The sequence below is a fragment of the Saccopteryx bilineata genome, chromosome 5, assembly GCF_036850765.1.
Source record: "Saccopteryx bilineata isolate mSacBil1 chromosome 5, mSacBil1_pri_phased_curated, whole genome shotgun sequence".
Taxonomy (NCBI): domain Eukaryota; kingdom Metazoa; phylum Chordata; class Mammalia; order Chiroptera; family Emballonuridae; genus Saccopteryx; species Saccopteryx bilineata.
The window spans coordinates 57,631,988-57,654,286 of record NC_089494.1 but is presented as its reverse complement, the minus strand read 5'-3'; the positions used below and the strand labels follow the sequence as shown (position 1 = coordinate 57,654,286).

Below are 22,299 nucleotides of genomic sequence, written 5' to 3'. Positions count from 1 at the left end.
ATATGGCTGCAAAGTGGCATTTTAATTCTCAGTTATGACCTTAGAACCATTAAACTATATTTTAAACAAAAAATCACCTTAAAAATTTCACCTAAAGATCCAATGATTTGCAATGAACATTAATTTTTATATGCTAGATCTTAAAAGAGCCAGCTTTATCCAAATTTTCATCTGTCAGTAAAAGAATGAGGGCTGCAATAGATTGGAAATCAGCAAACCTGGGATCTAGCCTAATCACTGTGATTTCCTGGCGGTATAATTTCATGCATTTTTCTCATTTTTTTCTGGGCTTCTGTTTGCTCCAAGATAAGGTAAATGAGTTAACGTAATGATCTCTGAATTCTTTTTCAATTCCAAACTTTCATGATTCTACAAAAATAGATATTATATTTGGCCTTCAACAATCACTTTTAAAATCTGAACTAAAGTCTAATGGCTCATGATAAATTTACTTTAAATTTATTTTTAATAATTCATTTGTTTGAAATGAGTTATTTTATTTTATTTATTTTATTTTATTTTCCAAGTGAGAGGAGGGAAGATAGAGAGACAGAATTCCCGCATGCACCCAGACTCTGGTCCACCTGGTGATCCTCATTTAGGGCTGATGGTCTGCCCATCTGGGGCCATGTTTGCAACCTAGCTATTTTTAGCACCTGAGGTAGAGGCTCCATGGAGCCATCCCCTGCACCCAGGGCTGATGCTCTTGAACCAAGCCATGGCTGTGGGAAAAGAAGAGTGAGAGAGAAGGGGGAGAAGGGAGGAGTGGAGAAGCAGATGTTCACTTGTCCTGTGTGCCCTGGCCAGGAATCAAACCTAGAACATCCACACACCGGGCCAACACTCTACCACTGAGCCAACTAGCCAGGGCCAAAATGAATAATTTTAAATAAGGTCCTATTTTGTAATTTTATTGCATTGCTACTAAATACGATGAATGCCTAAATCCTTATGCTGTAAATCAAATCATTTTTAGATTTTCAAACTAGAAGCTGTACTTCTACAATGATAGCTATGTATTATAAAGGACTCTTGCCCTGCACAATCAAAATGAGACTTTTAAGTTTGCTTTTCTTTTTATTGCACTATAAATCAATTTATGTTCTAATACAAAGGTAAAGGGAACTGCTTTTTAGATTTCTGCAATGTCTTCTGAATAACAAAATTCTTCTTTAATTCTGTCTGTATCAGTAACATTTTTTGTGCCATAATTCTGAATGTATAAATAACAAACTCTTTATTCATTCTCTTGCTAATCTGATGTATTTGAAAATAAGTTTTCAAAGCACTAAAAAATCCATGTTTTATTCTTAATGTCTACATTCTATGAACACAGTGTTTTGTGTTCTTTTGTTTGATGTGTTTTTGTCTGTTTCCCCCTCAATTCAGAAAATTAATACCGCAGAGACAAATGTGCCAAATGACCTCACAAGAAAATTACCTAAAATTGCTTTTGGCAGTTTCATTTGTTTTGACCACACGATTCTCTAGTTTTGTTGCTGTTTTTTAAAAAGCATGGTATCTATGGTTATTATAGCCAGGAAAAAAGAACCGTTTTAAAAAAATTATTATTGAGAAAGGTCAGCATTAAAGAAAAAACATGTGTATATATATGTATATATGTATATATTTGAGATTAGATATTATTTCAGTCTTGTTTTTATAAGATTTGCCATTGAATAGATTCTAATCACAGCTGTTGTCTTGAATAGAGTGGTTCTCACCGAGTCTGAGTGCAATGCGCCTGGCCACCCTACTGTGGCCACGAGGCCACCATAGTCCCATCGCTGTTTTTCTGAAGGAAAGAGAGTGCAATTCTGAATAGCTTACATATTCACAGGCTGCGCTTTCCAATGTGCAGAAAGTTTATGAAGATTTTTTCGAAAAGCAGGAAAATATTCTTCATTCTTCTGTAACAGTTTTGGGTGGCTTGTCTTTAAGTTTTTATTGATGCTGTTTTACTTCGTTTTTGTTTTTCCAAAAGAGTAGCAAAATAGCCCTTGTGATTCTGGTTTGATTATTTTTGAGGGAAATTGAAATCAGCTCATCCCCACACTCAAAGAAAACTTGACACTTTCAAAAGTAGGAGATTTAGTTACACCTCCAAATGGAAATAGAGTTGGGGCTAGCAGTAAGGCGTTACTCATTCCCAGAGAAGCCCCACTTCCACAGGGACTGGCTGGTAAAGCAGAAGGTGTGGTGCGTGGATGCTGCAGTATTTGGTCCATGCCTGGACCTTTTCTGCTTACTGAAACAAACAGGCTTTCCAGGGTCCTTTAGGCCAACGAACCATAGAATCAGCCAGGAATGACTATGACCAATATAAATGCCATTACTCATTAGTATTTTACCTACAGAAAGACGTAACATTTATTTTTACTGTAGTGGATTAACCACCACCTTCTCCCACCCTAATGTACAGGATGTTCCTTCTTGTTTTACATGTTTCTTGACGATGAGATTTCCATCTGATGGTACCACATGTGTACTTGTTTTGAGCCCATAATCATCTCAGTAGTTAAATCACTTTCTTTGATGGCCATTGTTGCAGCCAAATTGAGAGGCTTTTTTAGTGAATGGCTCATTTTTCGTCACCTCTGTTGTTTGTAGCTTTAAGTATATGAGCCATTTGTGAATGAACCTAGACTGTCTGGTGGTGGTAGTGGTGCTTACTGTTATTGCTGTTGATGGTGGTAGTGCTTACACTGAATTTTTCATTCAGCATTCTGTAGCAATTTTCATTTTGAAATAATTATAAAACACATTATTTTAAAAATTGACCCCAGGAAAGTAAAAATGAGCATGTTACAGTGGTGTTTGACTAGTATTCTTAAATAGATTAGACTGTGTTATTGGTTTGAATTTGAAGGTTATGGCCATATTTCTACAAGAAGTCATTGGGAAGCTAGCCTCAGGAATCCATAGTGCAATTCATTGAAGGCAACATCTGTTCTAGAAAGTTCTGTGGAGATTACCTTTTATAAAAAGAACTTCCTGTATCCCTAACCTCAAATTTTCTGGTTCTAATAAGTCTCAATATCATCGTTATACAGTAACAGCTGGGCTGGGATTTAAATGCTGTACAAGAAGACAAGAACAGACTGATTTTTTTTTTACATTAAGTGAGAGGCAGGGAGGCAGAGAGACAGATGCCTGCACGCACCCTCACCAGGATCCACCCGGAAAGCCCACGAAAGGATGATGCTCTGTCCCTCTGGGCCACTGCTCTGTTGCTCTGCAACCATGCTATTTTAGCGCCTGAGGTGAAGTCATGGAGCCATCCTCAGTGCCCCAGGCCAACTTTGCTCAAACCGTTTGAACCATGGCTGCAGGAGGGGAAAAGAGAGAGAGAGAGAGAGAGAGAGAGAGAGAGAGAGAAGAAGAAGAAGAAGAAGAAGGAGGGGGTTGAGTAGAGAAGCAGATGGTAACTTCTCTTGTGTGCCTTGAATAAGAATCGAACCCTGAACTTCCAACAGAATGATTTTTAAAAAGTTGTTGTGAAAGAGAGAGTTGCTAATTTTCATTGTTGTGATAGCATAAATTAAATACTAGATCCCTAGTTGTTGGAGAAAATGAGGAATAGTAGGAATTGTGGAGCAGCAGATAAATGACCCGATGTCATTCATGTGTAGCTATCCTAGATCTCACAGATGCTCAAATTATACTGCAGGCTTAAAATCAGTTCTTTTTTTCTACATTAAACATACAGGGATTTTGTGTACAATTGTTTTTTGGTGGAAAACAAATGATGTACGTATGTGTGTGTACAATAAACATCACATACATACGCAGAGGATTTCAGAAGATGAAGAGAAATATATAGTAATTTGGCAAATATAAAGAGTATTGGAAATAAAAGAAAGAATTTAAAATATTTTTCTGTTCTAAAAGACTAAAGCAGTCTTGCTTTTTTTTCTCTGTCTGGACTGTTCTGTGACTCTTGGGTGTGTCTCAGTTTATTGGAATTGAAATTATTGCTCACAACCCTGGAGAGTCAGGATCTGTCAGATGGAGGCAGAGTTGAGTACTTATAAGGAAATGTCATTGTCCCTTAATCCTGTCCACCAGGAAGGGCAGAAAAGAAAGAAAGCTCAGAAACTCTTTTGCTGGTTTATGCACAGGTGCCTGTCACTGAATGAAACGTAGGCTTTCAGGTTTTCATAGTTGATTTTTGTTTTTTGGGTTTTTTGGGGTTTTTTTGTTTTGTTTTGTTTTTGTTTTTTTTCTGAAGCTGGAAACGGGGAGAGACAGTCAGACAGACTCCTGCATGCGCCCTTCCAGGATCCACCCAGCACGCCCACCAGGGGCGATGCTCTGCCCCTCTGGGGCGTCGCTCCACTGCAACCAGAGCCACTCTAGCGCCTGGGGCAGAGGCCAAGGAGCCATCCCCAACGCCCAGGCCATCTTTGCTCCAGTGGAGCCTCGGCTGCGGGAGGGGAAGAGAGAGACAGAGAGGAAGGAGGGGGGGTGGAGAAGCAAATGGGCGCTTCTCCTATGTGCCCTGGCCGGGAATCGAACCTGGGTCCCCCGCACGCCAGGCCAACACTCTACCGCTGAGCCAAACGGCCACATAGTTGATTTTTGTAGGCATTGTCTCCACACACTGAGAAAATTGTGATTTTTTTTTTAAGCAGTGGAGCTCTTCTTAGAAAATTCTTCAACCTGAAAATCCCAATACCATGCCTAACATTGAACCCCAGAGAGCTTCGTAGGAAGGAAATAAATGGGGAGTTGAAGATTCCTGCTATTTATCCCTTCCCCTTACTTTTTTCCTCCCATCAAGAAACAAAACAAAAAACTTTGCTTGGCCAACAGGAAGCTCCCGTTTCAACCCGTTCGTTTTAACCTTTGCACATGATTTATTTAATTACTTTTTCCTGAACTTACTCTTTTATTTTCTTCCATTTATTGAGTGCCTTTGACTTCATATAACATAACATTGCATGAGTAAAACAGTATGCAAACGTGTTTTGCCTTGAAATCGCAAGATATTTGTCAGTTCATACCTTTCCATCTCCTTTGGGGGTAGGAGTTATATTTAGCAGTTAGACTCCTGTGTTTGGGTGTTCTGCCGTGAGAAGGATCAGCGTTTCTCACAGCCCAAATGCCCCTTACAGCTCTTGTCAATACTAAGATTTAGGTTAAGTCAACTTCAGTTAAAAACGGTCCCTGTCCCTTATCTGATTATCTTCCGTCCTCCCACGTCCTGTCCTCTCTCTGCCTCACCCCGTGTTTTTTCCTCCCTCCTTCTCTCATTCACTGTCAGGAAGGGCCATCTGTGAAGGGCCAGTTCAGCACAACTCGGCGCCGGCAGAGGCTAGCGGCAGCAGTGGCTACAACAGTGAGTGGATTTCAATCTCAAGCGGACATTTGATAACAATGAGAAACTGTGTACGAGTGTCACCTCCCCTGTTCTAATGGTGCCACTTGCGTGTGACAGCGTCTTGGCATAGCTTTCGCATGTTCTCTGGCTACCTTTGCATGGCAGGAGTTGACACGGGTATCGATATTTGCAATGGAAAACTTACAAAATCCGGTTCCCTCCTTCTGTCTGTGTAAAAATAATTTCAGTTCAAGGTTGCGCAACTGAACACTGCCTTTGTGGTGTGGGATTTCCTTAAGCAATACAGTTTTTTTGTTTGTTTTTTGTTTTTGTTTTGCAATACTGGTACTGGAAGCTTTGCTAACTGATTTCTGCTTTTCTAAGAAAAGTCATGTTACTACAGACATAAATTGTGCTTTTTTTTGTAGCAATGTGACTATTTGAACAAGAGTTGAGAATAAAGAAATGCGAGGGTAAGAAAGGTGAATTTTGATGTCATCTCTAAATGGCTACAAAAGTGACACTTAGTAAAGGAAAATGGTTTTCTAGAGTGAATATTGAACTGAAAATCAGAAAATATAATGTAGAAAAACCACCAAAGTTAAATGATCTTTAATTCATATCTAGAGGTTTGTTTGAGGTGTGTTTTTTTTAAGAGAAAATAGAATGGATATTAAGAGAATAGAGGAATAACAAATTTAAAATTGATTAGTGTTTAAAGTAATGAACTGTCCATAGGAAACATAAAGTAGACCATGTAAATACAAGAATCCTTTGCTGGATAAAAGTAAATAATAATATTTGTTTAATCTTGACATCCTGTCAATTTTTTAAAATAGAATACCGAGTTCATAACATTAGTGGGTATTAGTTTTTTGGCTATTAGATAATAATTCTTGAATTAATAATAGTTTTACTCTCGCTAGTGGTGGAGTATATTGTCAGATTCAAATTGCTGGAAATATGGAGAGGTTTTGGTTGTATTGTAAGATGATGGCCACTGGTGCGAGGATTGTTGGTTTTCTACTTTGAATGGCAGCTGACTCTTGCATTTTTATTGAGGCATTTAGCTGGATTGTTTGAGAAACAATTGCTTTTGATTATGAAATGAACCAGGGACTTGGGATTTATTAGAGGATTGACTCTTAAACTCACATTTTCTGAATATTAGAACAAATTTTTGAAATAGACTTCACAGTTCATTTGTACTTTATGTATGTATCAAACGCAGATGAGTCAAGTATATGACACCAACATGGTAACGGATTCTAACAATAGATACAAGAATAATCAGTTAAATAATTCTTAAATGTAATCTTTCATTTATAAAATTAAGAAATCAAGTGATTATTAGAGAATAATATCTCAGTGTGGAAAGTAAAATACTAATGTTTCCTTAAATAATGTACTTCTAAGATGGCATGTAGGAAAGTGAATGTTTCTACTGTGTTCATTTTTAATTACAGATACATATTGTGAATATAATAAAACTGGGATTAGAAACTATTTGAATAGAATGGGTTTATATGTTTAAATATTAAGCACAGAAGAGACAAAGCTTTTAAAAGAGGAAAGTATTCATGCCTATCTCCCAGAGTAGCTTTGACCATAGAAGTTAAGAATAACTTAGATGCATCTAATGAGAAAAGTTATTGGCAAGTTTAGCATTGAATTTAGGAATAACCGGGGCGGGGGGGGAGTTACTCTGAACGCACTAGGATTTATCATTTTAACTGCACACCGCAGCATAGCAGCATCTGGCAGGACCATGAGCAAGCTCCCTCAGCTCCTTCAGCCCCATCTCAGTGACCTGATGCTGGTGACTCAGCGCACTGCTTTTTTTTACTGCTGTTATTCTCCTCAATTCCCAGTCTGTCCTCTTCCCAGTGCTAAAGTTATCGCACACATTCTGAGCCCGTCCGATCCTGCTAGTACCTTTTACCTATAATTCTTCCAAATGACTCCGACTCACTCATTTTCTTTACCCTCACTCATTTTTTTTTTTTTTTTTTTTTTTTTTTTTTTTTTTGCTCACTTGGGTGCCTGGGGCAGCTGAGATTGGCTCCTGATGAATAAGGCACCCAAGATGTTTCAGAGATTTCTTCTTGTTGATACTTAGCGCCAACACCCAAGTGGTCCAGTTGCAACATCAGCCAAATACAACAGAATAGGGGGTGGAAAAAGAATCACTGCCCCTCAGCATGGGATGGTGCTGAGTCCCAACGCAATCAGCGCCCCCCAGGAGGACCCCAGCACACATATGCGGAACAGCAGCAGCAGCAGCAGACCTTTCACCTTCGCTCCTGGCTCCGGAAGCCATATACACATAGACCTGCTATTGTGTTATCTTTTTTTTCATGTTTACAATTGCTAAATCTCAGTGCCAGTATCTCCACTGTTAATCCATTTGTCTTTTAATTTCTTTCTAGACAGGTGTTAAAAGCATCTCCTAAATATTTCAATTCCAAACTGTACTTATTGGTACCAGAATGTTCCAGGATCAGGCCTCCTCCCTGGCACAGGATTTTACAGAAGCCTTAGGCTGCTTTCTTGAGCGGGGTGTAAAGGCCAAATCCAGTGCTGAAGGTTTACGGGCAAACATTGAGAGCGGGAAATGCAAGCTGTAGACAACCCCTACTCCATCCATCTCAGACAGAAAACCTAGTTACCACTTTAATTTGTTAATCTCATAATACCTAGATTGATAAATAAAATAGTGAATAAGTCCCCAGAATGGAAAGATACTCAATTAGAGATAGATTAATACATCTTGCTTTGTAGCCTCAATTTCATTTCATGAATTCTTCTATTAAATGGTCCATTCCATATACTTCTTTTAACAACAAAAAAAGATATCAATGTAAACATTTTCAGTAGGAATCATATAAAAATTCGTTTTCAATATCCCAGGGGCCTATCTGATTTCAGTTTGAATGGAGTATCCCCTTCTCTTTCTTTGTGAGTTATATACAAACCCATTTTTGCTGGTTAAATTGCCAATTTAAACTTTCATAATGTTCAAAATATGAATTTTTAACTTAGGTTTTTTTCTGAGCATCTGGTTTCAAATTTTAACAGTGAGGCCGTTATCTCAGGGACAAGTCTGCACTCTTCCTGACCCTCTGAGCTCCACTGCACCATGACCTCCCCTCACGGGCCTCTCCCTCCGCTCTCACCGCCACCTCCCTACACACAAAAGCAAGAGACCCCCTCCCATGCCGCACCAGTCCTTGGAGTGTTGTTGAAGGTGCCCTAGTGCAGATAAAACCCCTTCTCTTGATCCTCAACCCATTACCTTCCCCATCACCAAACACCCACACTCCTTTTTTCTTACTGTTCTTCTAGTTCTTTGCGCTGGGAAACTATATCCCTAAACCGGAAACTTCCTCACCTGTCTCTTTCCTCAAGGTACAGTCTGTCCCCATGACCTAATAATCTTCACCACCCTTCCCATGGATTTTCTGTGTCCCTCCCAGAGGGCTAGGATCTGACTCCTCTTTCTAGATTTATTATCACCTTAGCTAAGGTCAGGAATTTTCTTTATCTCCCTTTAAATATTCTTCCATATAAATCCCATTTCTTTATGAGCATCCCCAAAGGAACACAGTCATTGTTCTCACAAAGTTACCTAGACACAATTCCAGCAAAGTATTAAACCCAAGGACTCCATTTGCTTAAATGGCTTATCTGTCATTGTGTGTGTGTGTGTGTGTGTGTGTGTGTCTCTCTCTCTCTCTGTCTCTCTTTTCTGTGGGCAGCCAGAAATTCTAAATTCTGAGCTTGATAAGCTAAGCAAGCAGTTGACATCTCCCAGTCCAGTGTGGCCAGGGTCGCCATGGAGGACAAGATAGTTACGTTGATTACTCCAGAGACCGACTGATTCAGATAACATGCATTAGCTACTTAGCACAGCTGAATTTAGGGAGAGAGCTTCATGCTCACTTCCTTCCCCAGGAGGCCTTGGGTATCTTCGGAGATCTGTAACTCCTACCATGGCACAGTTCCATCCAGAAGTCCCCTTCTCCAGTCTCCATGACCCTTGCCCAGCTCCACAGATGATAGCTTGGGTCCGAGTGTCTGGTTCTCTCCAGCCCCGCCTCTTGTCTCTCTGTCCACCCTGCACGTGCACTGGTTTGTGTTCATTCTCTCTTTTTTTCCTGTAAAGAAGTTTAAAGCAAATTTTTAAAAAATGAAAAAACCAAAAACATGGTTCCTACTTGCATCTACACCAGATATTGGTTTCGTCCTCCTATAGCATATTTCCTGTTAGATAGAGGATATGTATTTTGCTACAATGTATATAAAATTCAGCTTATGAAGGAGTCTAAGAGTCTGATTCTTGAAGAGAATTGAATGGACATCTGTGCAGTAAGAATTAGGGAAGGTTTCTGGTAAGCTGATTTACAAGAGGAATTGGCATTCTCATTTTCCAAGAAAGTTTGACTGACATCATTTATAATGGTCACGTAGAATATTCTAGAAGAAGAGAGCAAGGTGCTGTGCCTCCACCCATCACAAGCCTAGCCCAGATCCAGCCTGGGCAGGGAAGTGCCTATAGCCTTTTGGAAAAATCTATAGTAATATGACTTTTTTTATTTATTGCTTTTTCATTTTGGCAAGTTAATTAGCCATGTTCATATATGTAACAGAGTTGTGTGTGACATACAAAGGTGAAGTTCAGTGATTTGTATGATATATATTTGCAAACATATTTCAAATCAATGTCAGATTTAATTATGGGTCTCTTAAAGTCATTACATTTACTATTAAACTTATTTATGTCTCATCTAATGGCTGTGGAACCAGGGAGTTTTCCTGTATCTGTGCCTCTTCAATGTTTACCTGTTCAGTAAGCTCAGGAAGAAGTGAGCGTAAAAAGCCTCTGATCTGAGTGCTCAGACTCCGTAAGAGAAGGCCAGCGTGTCACAGTTTAGTGTCCTCTGCCAGTAATTCTTTAGCTACAGCTGTGGGTTCAGAACTGAAGCTTATCTGGGATTCTACCTCCTTTTCATCCTGTCATCCTGAGGTCCTTTCGCCCTGTCCAGTGAAGAACCAGTGAGCCCTCGGCAGTCCTCAGTCCCCTGTGGGAGAGGGGGCTTCTTCCCACCCCAGCGACCTGCAGACTAAAGGCGTACTGAGTGCTTCTGAGTGTGCCAGCAGAGGACTCTGTTACTTTGAAGAAGAGGAGATCTCTTCTGTGTCAGAGGACGTGGCACAGTGCGGTCTTGTTGGTTAATAACCCGTGTCTTCCCCTCCCAGGTCCCCTTCAGTGCCACCATGTCGCCAGTCCGCTTGCACTCCTCCAACCCCAACCTATGTGCAGACATTGAATTCCAGACTCCTCCTAGCCACCTCACTGACCCTCTGGAAAGTTCAACAGATTATACGAAACTTCAAGAAGAATTTTGTCTAATTGCACAGAAAGGTAACAGTACATCGAATCTGCCCTTTTTCTATTTTTAATTTTTTGAGAGAGGCAAGGAGACAGAGAGACAGGAACATCAAGCTGCTCCTGTATGTGCCCGGACTGGGGATTCAAACCAGCAACCTCCACACTCCAGGGCGACGCTCCAACCAACTGAGCTGTTTGGCCAGGGCTTAATTATTATTGATTTTTAGAGAGAGAGGAAGGAAGAGAGTGGGGAGAGGGAAGGAAAGCATTCGTTGTTCCACTCAGTCGTTCATTCATTGGCTGCTTTCTGTGTGTTCCCTGACTGGGGATCAAACTCATAACCTTGTTGTTTTGGGATAAAACTTTTAACCAACTGAGCTAACCGTCAAGGGTGGAACATGCCCTTTTGAGAAGTGCTATTTGGTGAGAGGTTGCCATTTATTCCTTTATCCTTGTGTAGGTGACCGTGGAGAAAGATTAAATGGTTTCTATGCTGGTTGGAGTTTTAGATGCAGAATGCAGTAGGATATGATAGCTTGCTTCTTGGAACAACACACATCATAGGTTTTCTGTTTTACCTGAATAGAGAAAGTGTCATTAGGAGTGCAGGTGGGGAGCGGGGAAGGAGGAAAGGAAAGAAGGATTTTATCCCAGGCAGGCCAGCAGATACCACTGCTCAACATTTTAATTCCGTGTCCTTTTAGTTATCATTTAATATATAATTGTGGGTTATTCTTAGCAAGGAAAAAAAATACTCATTGATTTTACTTCCCAGTTTGTGGGCCAGGAGTTCAGGCATTGCTCAGCCAGGCAGTTCTGTACCCGTGGCTTTGACTGAGCCCGCTCAGTGCTGTTCCGCTGGAGGCTGGGCTGAAAGGTCCAGGTTGGCTTCGCCCATGTGCTTGGCATGTTGGTTAGACAGCGAAGGGCTGCACCTAGCCCTGTCCCTCTCCCTCTTCATGGCAGCACTGGGCTCCAAAACGATGGAGTGGACTGGAATGGAAGCTGGCGCTCCTGTTCATGGCCAGCTACTCTGCTGGTCCAAGCTTCCAAACCAGTGCAGATTGGAGGGGGAGGGGAAATAGATCCCACCTTGGAGCCTCTTCAGTAAGTCATGTGGCATAAGTTCAACTGTTGTCATCAGCCACAGTAGCGTGTAGGTGGACTGAGCAGTCCTGTACTTGTTTACCAAGAGCCTCAGTTCCCAAATTACCCCCACCGCCTTACTGCTATGGTGTTTAAAATTTTGCCACTAAAATTCACCTTTGGCTTAAGTTAGTACCTTCCAAGACATTGTGCTTTTGTAATGCATAACCTCTTGGAAAAAGATATACATTGTGTGGTTTTCAGTCACGAAGACCCTACTGTAAATTAATCACATATATTTCCCTTGAGTCTGCTGGTAATAGGTTATAAAATATTCTTAAAAGTGTGTGTTAAATAGACTTCTCAGCCACCCCCATCGCATTCCGCCAGCCCCCCAGCCCTCCGGCCAGGTGGCTCAGGAGGACAAGGGGAGCACACTGGGGACACCACTGGGGACACTGAAGTCAACGGGACGTTGTGCTCTCAGACCGCCAGTGCAGATGTGCTTTGGGCAGTTCTTTAATTCCATAATTTCCAGACAGTTAAGCTAAATCATCTCCCCACTTTCTTCTGTGGAGTTCTCAGTTGAGATTCTGCAAGGTCAACCCTTTCACCAACTATTTTAGTCCTGGTACATTTTATTACATTTCTTAGGTGGGTGCTAATTATGTCATCAGACTAGAGCAATGGTATTTTGTTTATATAAATATGAAACAGATTTACAGCCTGTAAAACCAATAACTTTTACTCATATTCAGGGAGGAGTATAGGAGCAGGTAGAATGAGATAACAAATGTTAAGTACAGTGCAGCTACCTACTTAAAGGTCTCTGAAGGCAGCGCCAGGAAGCTCTGTGTATTTGGTTGCAATCCTGAGGCTTTCAGGAAATCCAAGTTTCAACAGAATTTTAAAGCTTCTGTTGGAACAACATATTCCTTTCAACTATGCTAGGAAAAAAAGGGGCTTTCCTGTGACTGTTGAGCAAACTATTTAGAAAGAATCATGGATTTTGAAATGACTGAGAGTCCGCTTTTAGAGCTGCCAGTGGAATTAAGGTATTCCAGCTCTCGAGTGAATGCCTTTCAATTGATGGTGGAGAGAATGTAGGCAGTTAATCAATAGATTGGGAGTTCCTTGAGTTCCTGCCACATTTCCTCTTTAATTTGGGCCCTTGTTTTAGGCTAAAATTTTCCACTTCTTTTAAAAATAACCTTTTTAAAAATAAGGCAGTTTTTCCTTTTAGAAGCCCTTGCATATTACAAAAATTCTGTTATTATAAAGTTAGGAGTTGGAAATTCAACATTTTGTAACTTAAAATTAAAGACTGCCTCAAATTTACCAATGTATGTTGTTAAATATGCAGGAGTTGAGGAGGGAGCTACTATTTTTATTGTTACTTTTAAATCAAAGTACTCTGACATCAAAGTATTCCTGGCTAAGAAAGTAATGCAAGTACTCTTTTCTTTTTTCTTCTTCTTTTTTTTTTAATTAAATGAGAGCAGGGGAGGCAGAGTGACAGACTCTGGCATGGATCCTGACCAGGATCCACCCAGCAAGCCTCCTACTGGGTGGTGCTTTGCCCATCTGGTGTTATTCCATTGCTCAGCAAACAAGCTATTTTTAGCACCTGAGGCAGAGGCCATGGAGCCATCCTTAGCATCCAGACCAATGTGCTCGAACCAATTGAGCCATGGATGTGGGAGGGGGGAGAGAGAAAAAGAAAAAGAGAGTAGGAGAAGGAGTGGAGAAGTAGATGGTTGCTTCTCTTATGTACCCTGACCAGGACTCGAACCTGGGACATCCACTTGCTGGGCCAATGCTCTGCCAATGAGCCAACTGGCCAGAGCAAGTACTTTTCTTAAAATCAAACCAATTCCTAACTCAGAGAACTACTTAGAACTTACTAGATCAGCTGCCTGCGTTAGGTTGGCAGAACTCATAAAATGCTCTTTTTTGGGTGCACAATTTGGGAAATAATTTTTAGATAGTTCTAAATGATTTGCATGTGTCTTCATGGTACACAGAACTGCTCAAATGTTCTCATCAACTATGGCAGAGTAAATATTCACATTTAGAATTGATACGCTGCTTCCAAGTCTTTGTTGGCTTGTCTGGTACAAAATGCTAAAACTTTCACTCTGATTAATTACTATTACCATAAGTTTTTTGTGTATGGATATTATGATAGCTTCCCCTTTAAGGCTGACTTTTAATTAGAATGTAATATAACCTTTCCAGAAAACGTCTGTGCATGAGTTAAAGTGCTAAAAAGTTTATAATTTTGAATATTCTTTCTGGACGTATTTGATCCTTGTTTCTAACTTTTCTCCCCACCCAGTGCATTCTCTTTTGAAGTCTGCATTTAACAGCATAGCTATAGAGAAGGAAAAGCTTAAGCAGATGGTGTCTGAGCAGGATCACAATAAAGGCCACAGCACTCAGATGGCACGGCTCCGACAGTCACTGTCTCAGGTAAATGAGAGTGTGTGTTTCATGCTCATGCTGCATTCCCAACCCTTTACGACCCAAGGTGGGGGTGGAGGTGGTTGGTCATCGGGAGCACAAAATTATCTGTAAGTCTCCCAGACACTGAGTGTCACTATTAAATTTTATTTCTTTTCTTCCATTAAATGTCAAGGTAAGAGCAAAATTAACCAAGCTTACTTGGAAATATTTAATTGTTATTTGGCTGATTGAATACTTGTATTGCCTGCCCATGGTCATTAATAATGTAGTCCCTGGTTGTTTTTTTTTAAAAAGCATGCATTTACACATCTAAAAATGTCAAGAATGTAGTCAATCCAATGTTAAAGCAAAATCTACTAAGTCATCCATACTTAAATATTTTTCCCACTTACAAGACATTTCAGTCTGTTGAAAATTATTGATTACTGTTACCCTTTTCTTTTTCAATTGGCACTCTCAGGATTTTCTTTCTGTTTTTCCCTCAATTTAGACTTTCATATTTCAATATATATTATATGTATAGTATAAATTATTCAATATATATTCACATATGGTATTCAATATATACTATATTTATCTTATGGAGACTAATTAAATCCCTATGTATATGAAGGTTGAAATTTCTGATAATCCTTTAAAACTATTTTTATGATCTTTTACACTGAATACTGGCTCTGAAACAAATATTTTCTTTTGTCTGTAAATACGCTTTTAAAGATATCTTTGAGAATTCGGTGTTGTTATGAGATTTTGTGTGAGAACTCAGTGTTTACATAAAATATTGTTCACTTCCTGGTGCCTTGGATCAGAGTGAAGGAGCGAGCAAACCCTGGGTAAGTGGTTTCCTGTGGGATCAGCTCCTGCTTGAACACTTTCCCTTAGTCCCTAGGAATCAGACTTAAACCATCTCGCCATGTTTTATGTATCTAAACTGCCAGCTTATTTTCAGTGTGAAGTTCCATGTTATTGAGTGCTGTTGTCTGGGCCGTGCTTTCTGCGTTCAGTTAAAGAGAAACACCATCAGTTAAGGTGCATATGCTGCTTCTACTGCAAAACCAGGGACTCAGGAGCATGAGCATTAAAAGCAGTCACTGTTGGGCAGTCGGCAGAGGGTTTTATTTATAAGCACATGAATGGTTTTCCCTGGACTAGTTTCATGTCATGTATGTGTTAATGGACCTTCTAAATCATTATTCGGAAAGTATCATGAATCAGAAGATCAAACTCGTGGTGAGATAACTATGTAAACGTCATCCTGTAAACATAAAATACGCTCTTGCACCCACCGCCACATGTGGCGGTGTTTGTCTTCAGATGTATTTATTGTTGCAGGCTTAATCATCTAAGCTTGTACTAAGAAAAATAAGAAAATGTATTTCTTGCTTGCTTTTATTTACTTGTTGGTAAGACAGAATGATAAATAGAGATCTGGGTTGGAACATCAAATGAGATTAGAAATGACGATGAAGAGAAAATTGAAGTTACTCATTTGTTTATTTCTTTATCCATTATATTTTATTCAACTGTCCGTATATGAGGTATGGAGCAAGGTGTGGAACAGCAGCATGAAGCAGCCCTGGCCATGTTCCCAGGAAGCTCATGATTGATTTGCGAGATAAGCAGTGTTTATCAGGAAACAGTTAAATGGACTATGCTGTAGTCCATTCAGGTTGGCACACGGATGGTGCAGAATCCAGGGCTCTGGTCATTCAGAGAACAGAAGAGCTCTGAGCTGTGAGCAGAGCCACAGATCAGGAGGAACTGAGCCTTGAATCGGGCCTGAGGAGACCAGCAGCTCACAGGGCAGGGCCTGATGTGAATATGTGAAAAGGGAAAGAAAGCAAAATTATATCAACTTTGCACCTTTGGGTTAATTGTTTTCTTGTCAAAATACATTTATTTACATCTAGACTTAGAGCCTCAATAGATTTGGGGTTGATTGTTATATTTATTTTTTTAACCAAGAATCTCAATTTTATCCTCAAAAGGTATAAACACAGTTTGGTATTAGAAAGATAATTAGTTATACACTATCCACTAGAAAGTTCAGTGCTTGCCATTGGGTATTATCACAGTATTTTGGCTGTGGTCACTCTCTTGTGTCTGTCTGTACCTTTTGACTGGGCCAGTCTTACCCGTATTGACCATCTACTCCCATCACCTCGGAGGCTGGTCTTTCTTTTACAGCTCACTGTAGGCAATTAAGTTTACTGTCAGTCCACTCTTTAAAGAATCACTCTTTTCTTTAGAAGATCACTGGAGAGTTATCTAGAGAAGGACAGTTCATTCACAATGGCTAAAACAAAGCGTGAACAGGAAGAATTTGTATAGGAGGTAGGAAGCAGCTCATCAAGAACCAGATGAGCCCTGGCCGGTTGGCTCAGTGGTAGAGCGTCGGCCTGGCGTGTAGAAGTCCCGGGTTCAATTCCCGGCCAGGGCACACAGGAGAAGCGCCCATCTGCTTCTCCACCCCTCCCCCTCTCCTTCCTCTCTGTCTCTCTCTTCCCCTCCCACAGCGAGGCTCCACTGGAGCAAAGATGGCCCGGGCACTGGGGATGGCTCCCTGGCCTCTGCCCCAGGCGCTAGAGTGGCTCTGGTCGCAACAGAGCGACGCCCCGGAGGGGCAGAGCATCGCCCCCTGGTGGGCATGCCGGGTGGATCCCGGTCGGGCGCATGCGGGAGTCTGTCTGATTGTCTCTCCCCGTTTCCAGCTTCAGAAAAAAAAAAAAGAACCAGATGAAGGAGTTTAGATTTATCTTATCAGTACTGGAAGACCTTCATTTTAACTAATAAGTGATCATTTCAGGAATTGGAAATATTACTACATATTTACGTATATTAGAAAGATTACTGATACATTATGGAGGATGGATGGAATTAAGGCAAAACTAGTTGAGACTCTTTAAGATGTTTGAGATGATGCTGGTCTGAACTAAGAAAGTAACAGGTTAGTAGAAACAGGAGATGGGTTTCAAAGACCCCGAGAGGGGAGAGTCAGCAAGGCTTGGAGATCAACTCAATGTTGGAAGGGGACAAGGAGACAGAATCAAGACCACTTGTTAGGTTGTCTAGTTGGATAACTGGGTAGATGGCAGTTCTTTCCACAAGAGAGGGACTACAAGAGAAACTGACTTGGCATGGGTAAATAGTGAGTGGTTTTTGTGGAGACCGATGTGACCGTGGGACACCTCACAGGCAGTTACCAGTAGATAACGTAGATTCGGAGCTTAGAAGAAAGGTGTGGGCACCCCAGTATGTCACTGAAGTTATAGATGTTGAAAATTGTGTTTTCAGTCAGAATAAAAGGGTCAGTGGTGCTGCCATAGCAAACATTAATAGTTAAAGGACAGGCTGAAAGAAAGAGGATCCTTTGGTGGGGACTCAGGGAAAGCAGCTGAAGAATCTAGACAGCAATGACCATTAAAATTGAGGGTAAAGAGTTCTGATAGTGTCAAGAAGGAAATGGTTAACAGAATCTGAGTTAGCAGCAAATAATAATACAGACTGAAAGCAAATAAGGAGACATCGAAGAAGGAACAATTCACTGGCAGAGCCATCAGTTGGTCAGCCAGCTCTATTTTCATTGTCCCTCTTAATATAGCACTTAGATTTGAACAAGATATCAAATATCAATAGCTTGAGTACATTAGACAATTATTCTGAATGTTTTTATATTAATATACCTTCCCGTTAGAGTGTGATTTTAAATAGCCTAAAGACATCTTTGATCCATACTCAAGTGCCATCAGTTAAACCCCCAGGTATTTATTTTATGATCGGTTGGTTATCAAGCCAAGTCTCCCCCCGGAGATGGAAGGAGAGAGAGACTGTGTTTAACTCTTAATACTACTCTAACGTTTTTAAAAACATTTTTTATTTGATATAAGTCCTATTTGGTATATGTCTAATGATTAAAATGCTGCTTTTCAATAAAGCTTTTAAGTATACAGACTTAGCAAATTCCATTATCCTTGTACACGGCACCTTGCATATAAAATACATGAAATTAGCATTCTTTACTACATGTTCAGCATAAATTGTTACCTTCCCTGGGCATGTAATAATTTGCAAGGCTGAACAGTATAATGAATCCCTTTTTTTAAAGTGATATTTCTTTCCTGATCCGTATGTAAACAGGACATACATAATTCTGTTACTTTGCCTCCATGAAACTTTAAAAGTAACTTTCACACCTAACAGACAGTATATAGATGCTGGATTCGAGCCTGTAGGACAGAGAATTTTATGTGATATCTATTCCTTTATAAATGACTGTAATTTTATGTTTCATTGAATGTAAAATCCTGAACACCAAAATCAAATAGTATTACTACTACTAAAGTCAGCACTCCAGATTACTGTAATAATAAAAAAAAAGCCACTTAACTTGAGTCTGTCTTCAATACCTTATACTTTGTCACTCTTACTAATGTGATTTCTGGGCCTGGAACTTGTGCACAGCTGTGCTAAATGCAGTAGGTGTTGGGTCCATACACATGTGAGCAGCAGACTATGATCCTTGTACTTCATCTAGAACTACTGATTTATTCATTAAATCCATGCTTTCAGTCGTTAGATATATGATCATTCTGTGCATTAATAAAAAACTGCTGTCAATTAAAATGACTCAGTGCTGGCCCTGGCCGGTTGGCTCAGCGGTAGAGCATCGGCCTGGCGTGCAGGGGACCCAGGTTCGATTCCCAGCCAGGGCACATAGGAGAAGCGCCCATTTGCTTCTCCACCCCCCCTTCCTCTCTGTCTTTCTCTTCCCCTCCCGCAGCCAAGGCTCCATTGGAGCAAAGATGGCCCGGGCGCTGGGGATGGCTCCTTGGCCTCTGCCCCAGGCGCTAGAGTGGCTCTGGTTGCGGCAGAGCAACGCCTTGGAGGGGCAGAGCATCGCCCCCTGGTGGGCAGAGCGTTGCCCCTGGTGGGCGTGCCGGGTGGATCCCGGTCGAGCGCATGCGGGAGTCTGTCTGACTGTCTCTTCCCATTTCCAGCTTCAGAAAAATACAAAAAAATAATAATAATAAAAATAAAAAAATAAAAAATAAATAAAATGACTCAGTGCTTCAGAGGTGTTAAATGTGGGGGGAAATGTTTATCTTAAAATTAATGAAATTTGTGTATGGGAATGTAAGTAAAACTTTGGCTAACGGCACAGAGTAGCAAAATTAAAATCGCACTCATAGTGTTTGTCATCCCCCTTAGCTAGAGCATTCACATACCCCACAGAAGTATTCAGTGTTGACATAAAAGTTTCATGTATATTTGTTCCTGATTTCAACAGTTCCCTAAGACTTGGCCTGATTTGTTCTATACAGAGATAGTCTTTATAAAATCTTTTACATATTTTTGTTAACTATACAGTAAATTCAAATTAATGTCATTTTGGACATAATTTGGCAATATTTATTAAAAATCTTAAAAAGATTTTATCCTTTGACCTTTTGGTTCATGGCTAATATGTGTAGTCTAAGGAAGTAATACTGAGTGTAAAAAACCATTATGCCCTTAAATATTCGTGGCAGGTTCATTTTTTTGTATCAATAGTAAAATTCAGTAACAGCCTCAGTGCCCAATAATAGGAAATAATTGCTTATTATGCAACTATTAAAATCGTACTTGTGAAGAATTTGCAACATAAAATGAATGTTTATGTGCGAAGAATAAGTGGCAGACATAGCATGTGAAGTATGTACCCATTAAATAATGTGAAAAATGCATAGAAAAAAATATATAACAAGCTATCAGTGGTTGGTTGATAGAGTAGTAAGGTATAATTTAAAAAGATATTTTCCTACTTTCTACATTTCCCAAATATAATGATATATATTTATTTTAATTGAAACAAAAAAAAAACAAGGTGATTTTGAAGGTTTAGGGAATTTAATTCTTGGTAGCTCTAAATCTGACGGTTTCTATACTCATTTTCTCACTCCTGGGAACCAGTTTTGCTTTTACCCAAAGGGTCTAAGTCTCTAATGATTCCATCTTGCCCTGTGTTTTATATCCATCTCCAGCAATCCTGCTTCCCTCCCTTGTTGCCTTCTCAGAACCCACAGTTCCATTCAGAAAAAACAGATATGCCAAAGTCTCACCTATCTAAAGCAAATTCTCATTCACTTTCTGCCTGGGTAGATGAATGATAGCGCATAGCCAGAGAGATGGGGACTGGGGCAATTGATTCTGGCTCAGCTCTTCAAGATGGTAACTTCTTTTACAGATTGGGAAGAAATCGTGTGTTTCTTGCATATATTAGACTTGAATGTGTATGAGGGACATGAGATGTTGGGAAATGAGCATAGCATGCAGAGAGTTTTTAGTGCAGTCGAAGTTCACTAACCAAAGCAAGTGGTTAGAGTAAGCACAGAACCTGCCTGGCGAAGAAGGCAGGCTGAGTCCCTGAGCCTCCCTGTTAGGCGTTGGTCCCACATGCTACTAGTAGAACGATGTTTTTACTGTCAAGTCTCCATAGCTGTTTTTGTTCATTGGCTGACGCGGGTGGCTGGTGATCTGCCTCCTTTTTCCTTGTTTCGTCACTCTTCAGGCTCCTTAGATGCATTCCACACATTGTTTCTCCCATTACCTGGGCTCTTCTATGTTAATTATTACTAGTAACAGCATGTCACTGAAAATGCTTATATTCCGCAATGTTCCCAAGGTTCCGTGACATCATTACAGAGAAAACAGTTGAGTTTCAGGGAGAAAAATAATCGGTGGGGTTCTGAGCACGACCTGAGACTCTACATCACAAAGCTCACTGGTTGTAGCAAACTCCAGGAACCGTCCGTATGATCGAGGCAAAAGGAGGAGCCACCGGGGAAGGCGCACAGAAATGGGCTGTTGCATGCTCAGTTGTATGCTGACACTTTCTACCACTGGGGGTGCAGGCTTGCAACAGTATTGCTGTGTGTTTTTGTGCTGTGTAACAACTTTTTTCTACCACTGCATATATATTATTAATAAAATATTCCTTTTAAAATTTTAGCTCATTCCTTATGGATATTAATGACTAGAGATGACGTTGCGCGCCTTCACACACACCTGTGGACAGGATCACATTCAACGACTATTGGACAAAATGAGAGTTTAAATGAGAATTTAACTTTTTTAATACCCAGAGCAAACAATCTACAACTCTCCTTATAAATGGAAAACCTGTGTTTAAAACTCCCCCATTGAGAAAAATCATTACTTAAATTTGCCCTTGAATTGTTGTGGGGTCGTTTCATTAACTCTGTTCCAGTGGCAACAGAGGGTGCAGGTACTTTGGAGGAATGTCAGTGGAGGATTCTATGAAACTCTGAGGTCAAGACTATGATTCTGTCAATAAAACCATCAGACAACCTACCACAAAGCCTCCAACTTCCAAGACAGCAAAGTACATCTGGTTCCAATTTCAATAACTAAGAGAACTTTCAATATATATATACTTTAGACGGAGAAATGGTAAAAGAACAAGTAAGCATATGTGTAGTGGTGACAAAGGATAGGAATAATCCAGTGTTTTTTTTTTCAAATTCAAAGTGTTTGAGATTTTACTCCAAGAAAAATGATCTTGAGCACTTTTGCAGAATGTAAGGATATTAGAATTCTTTCTTTGAAGCACATGGTTTATTTACCAAAACTAAACACATATTTCCTGCTATCTGCAAATGTAATGACTGTATCCACCTTTAATCTGCCAATACTTGACTGCCCACCAGACCAACTGTGTTATATTTTACAAAGATTTTACGAACTGGATCTAAAGAATTGATACAAAAGGCAAATGCTATGAGTGAACAATTTTCTTCTCAAAAAGCAGAAGCTGGATTTCAGGGAGAGAGGAGAGACCATTCTCTGCTCTGCTTGAGGCCTGTGCACTGCACCATGCGAGTTGTGAAGTTAGCCACTATACTTTCCTTTATCCTGGGTGTTTTAATAGGTACAGAGTTCTAACTGTAATATGACATTTGTAGCTGTATTGGTTTACTGTATTCACTGACCACTGACTTCATATGAAGAAAACCAGAATTCTCATTCCCTGGGG

The 22,299-nt window shown here is 40.2% G+C and overlaps 1 protein-coding gene across 6 annotated transcripts in view; it reads left to right on the top strand.

Moving 5' to 3' along the window:
- Positions 1-22,299, top strand: part of OSBPL6 (oxysterol binding protein like 6) — a 235,393-nt gene that overhangs the window by 187,312 nt on the left and 25,782 nt on the right. For 4 of the 6 annotated variants that reach the window (XM_066279263.1, XM_066279264.1, XM_066279265.1 and 1 more), the window contains 2 exons: positions 10,583-10,748; positions 14,140-14,273. In XM_066279263.1, the coding sequence (XP_066135360.1) occupies positions 10,583-10,748; positions 14,140-14,273 (300 nt within the window). Of the gene's footprint in view, positions 1-5,266; positions 5,342-10,582; positions 10,749-14,139; positions 14,274-22,299 lie in introns of all 6 variants that reach the window. The other 2 variants (XM_066279261.1, XM_066279266.1) reach the window with 1 other exon arrangement.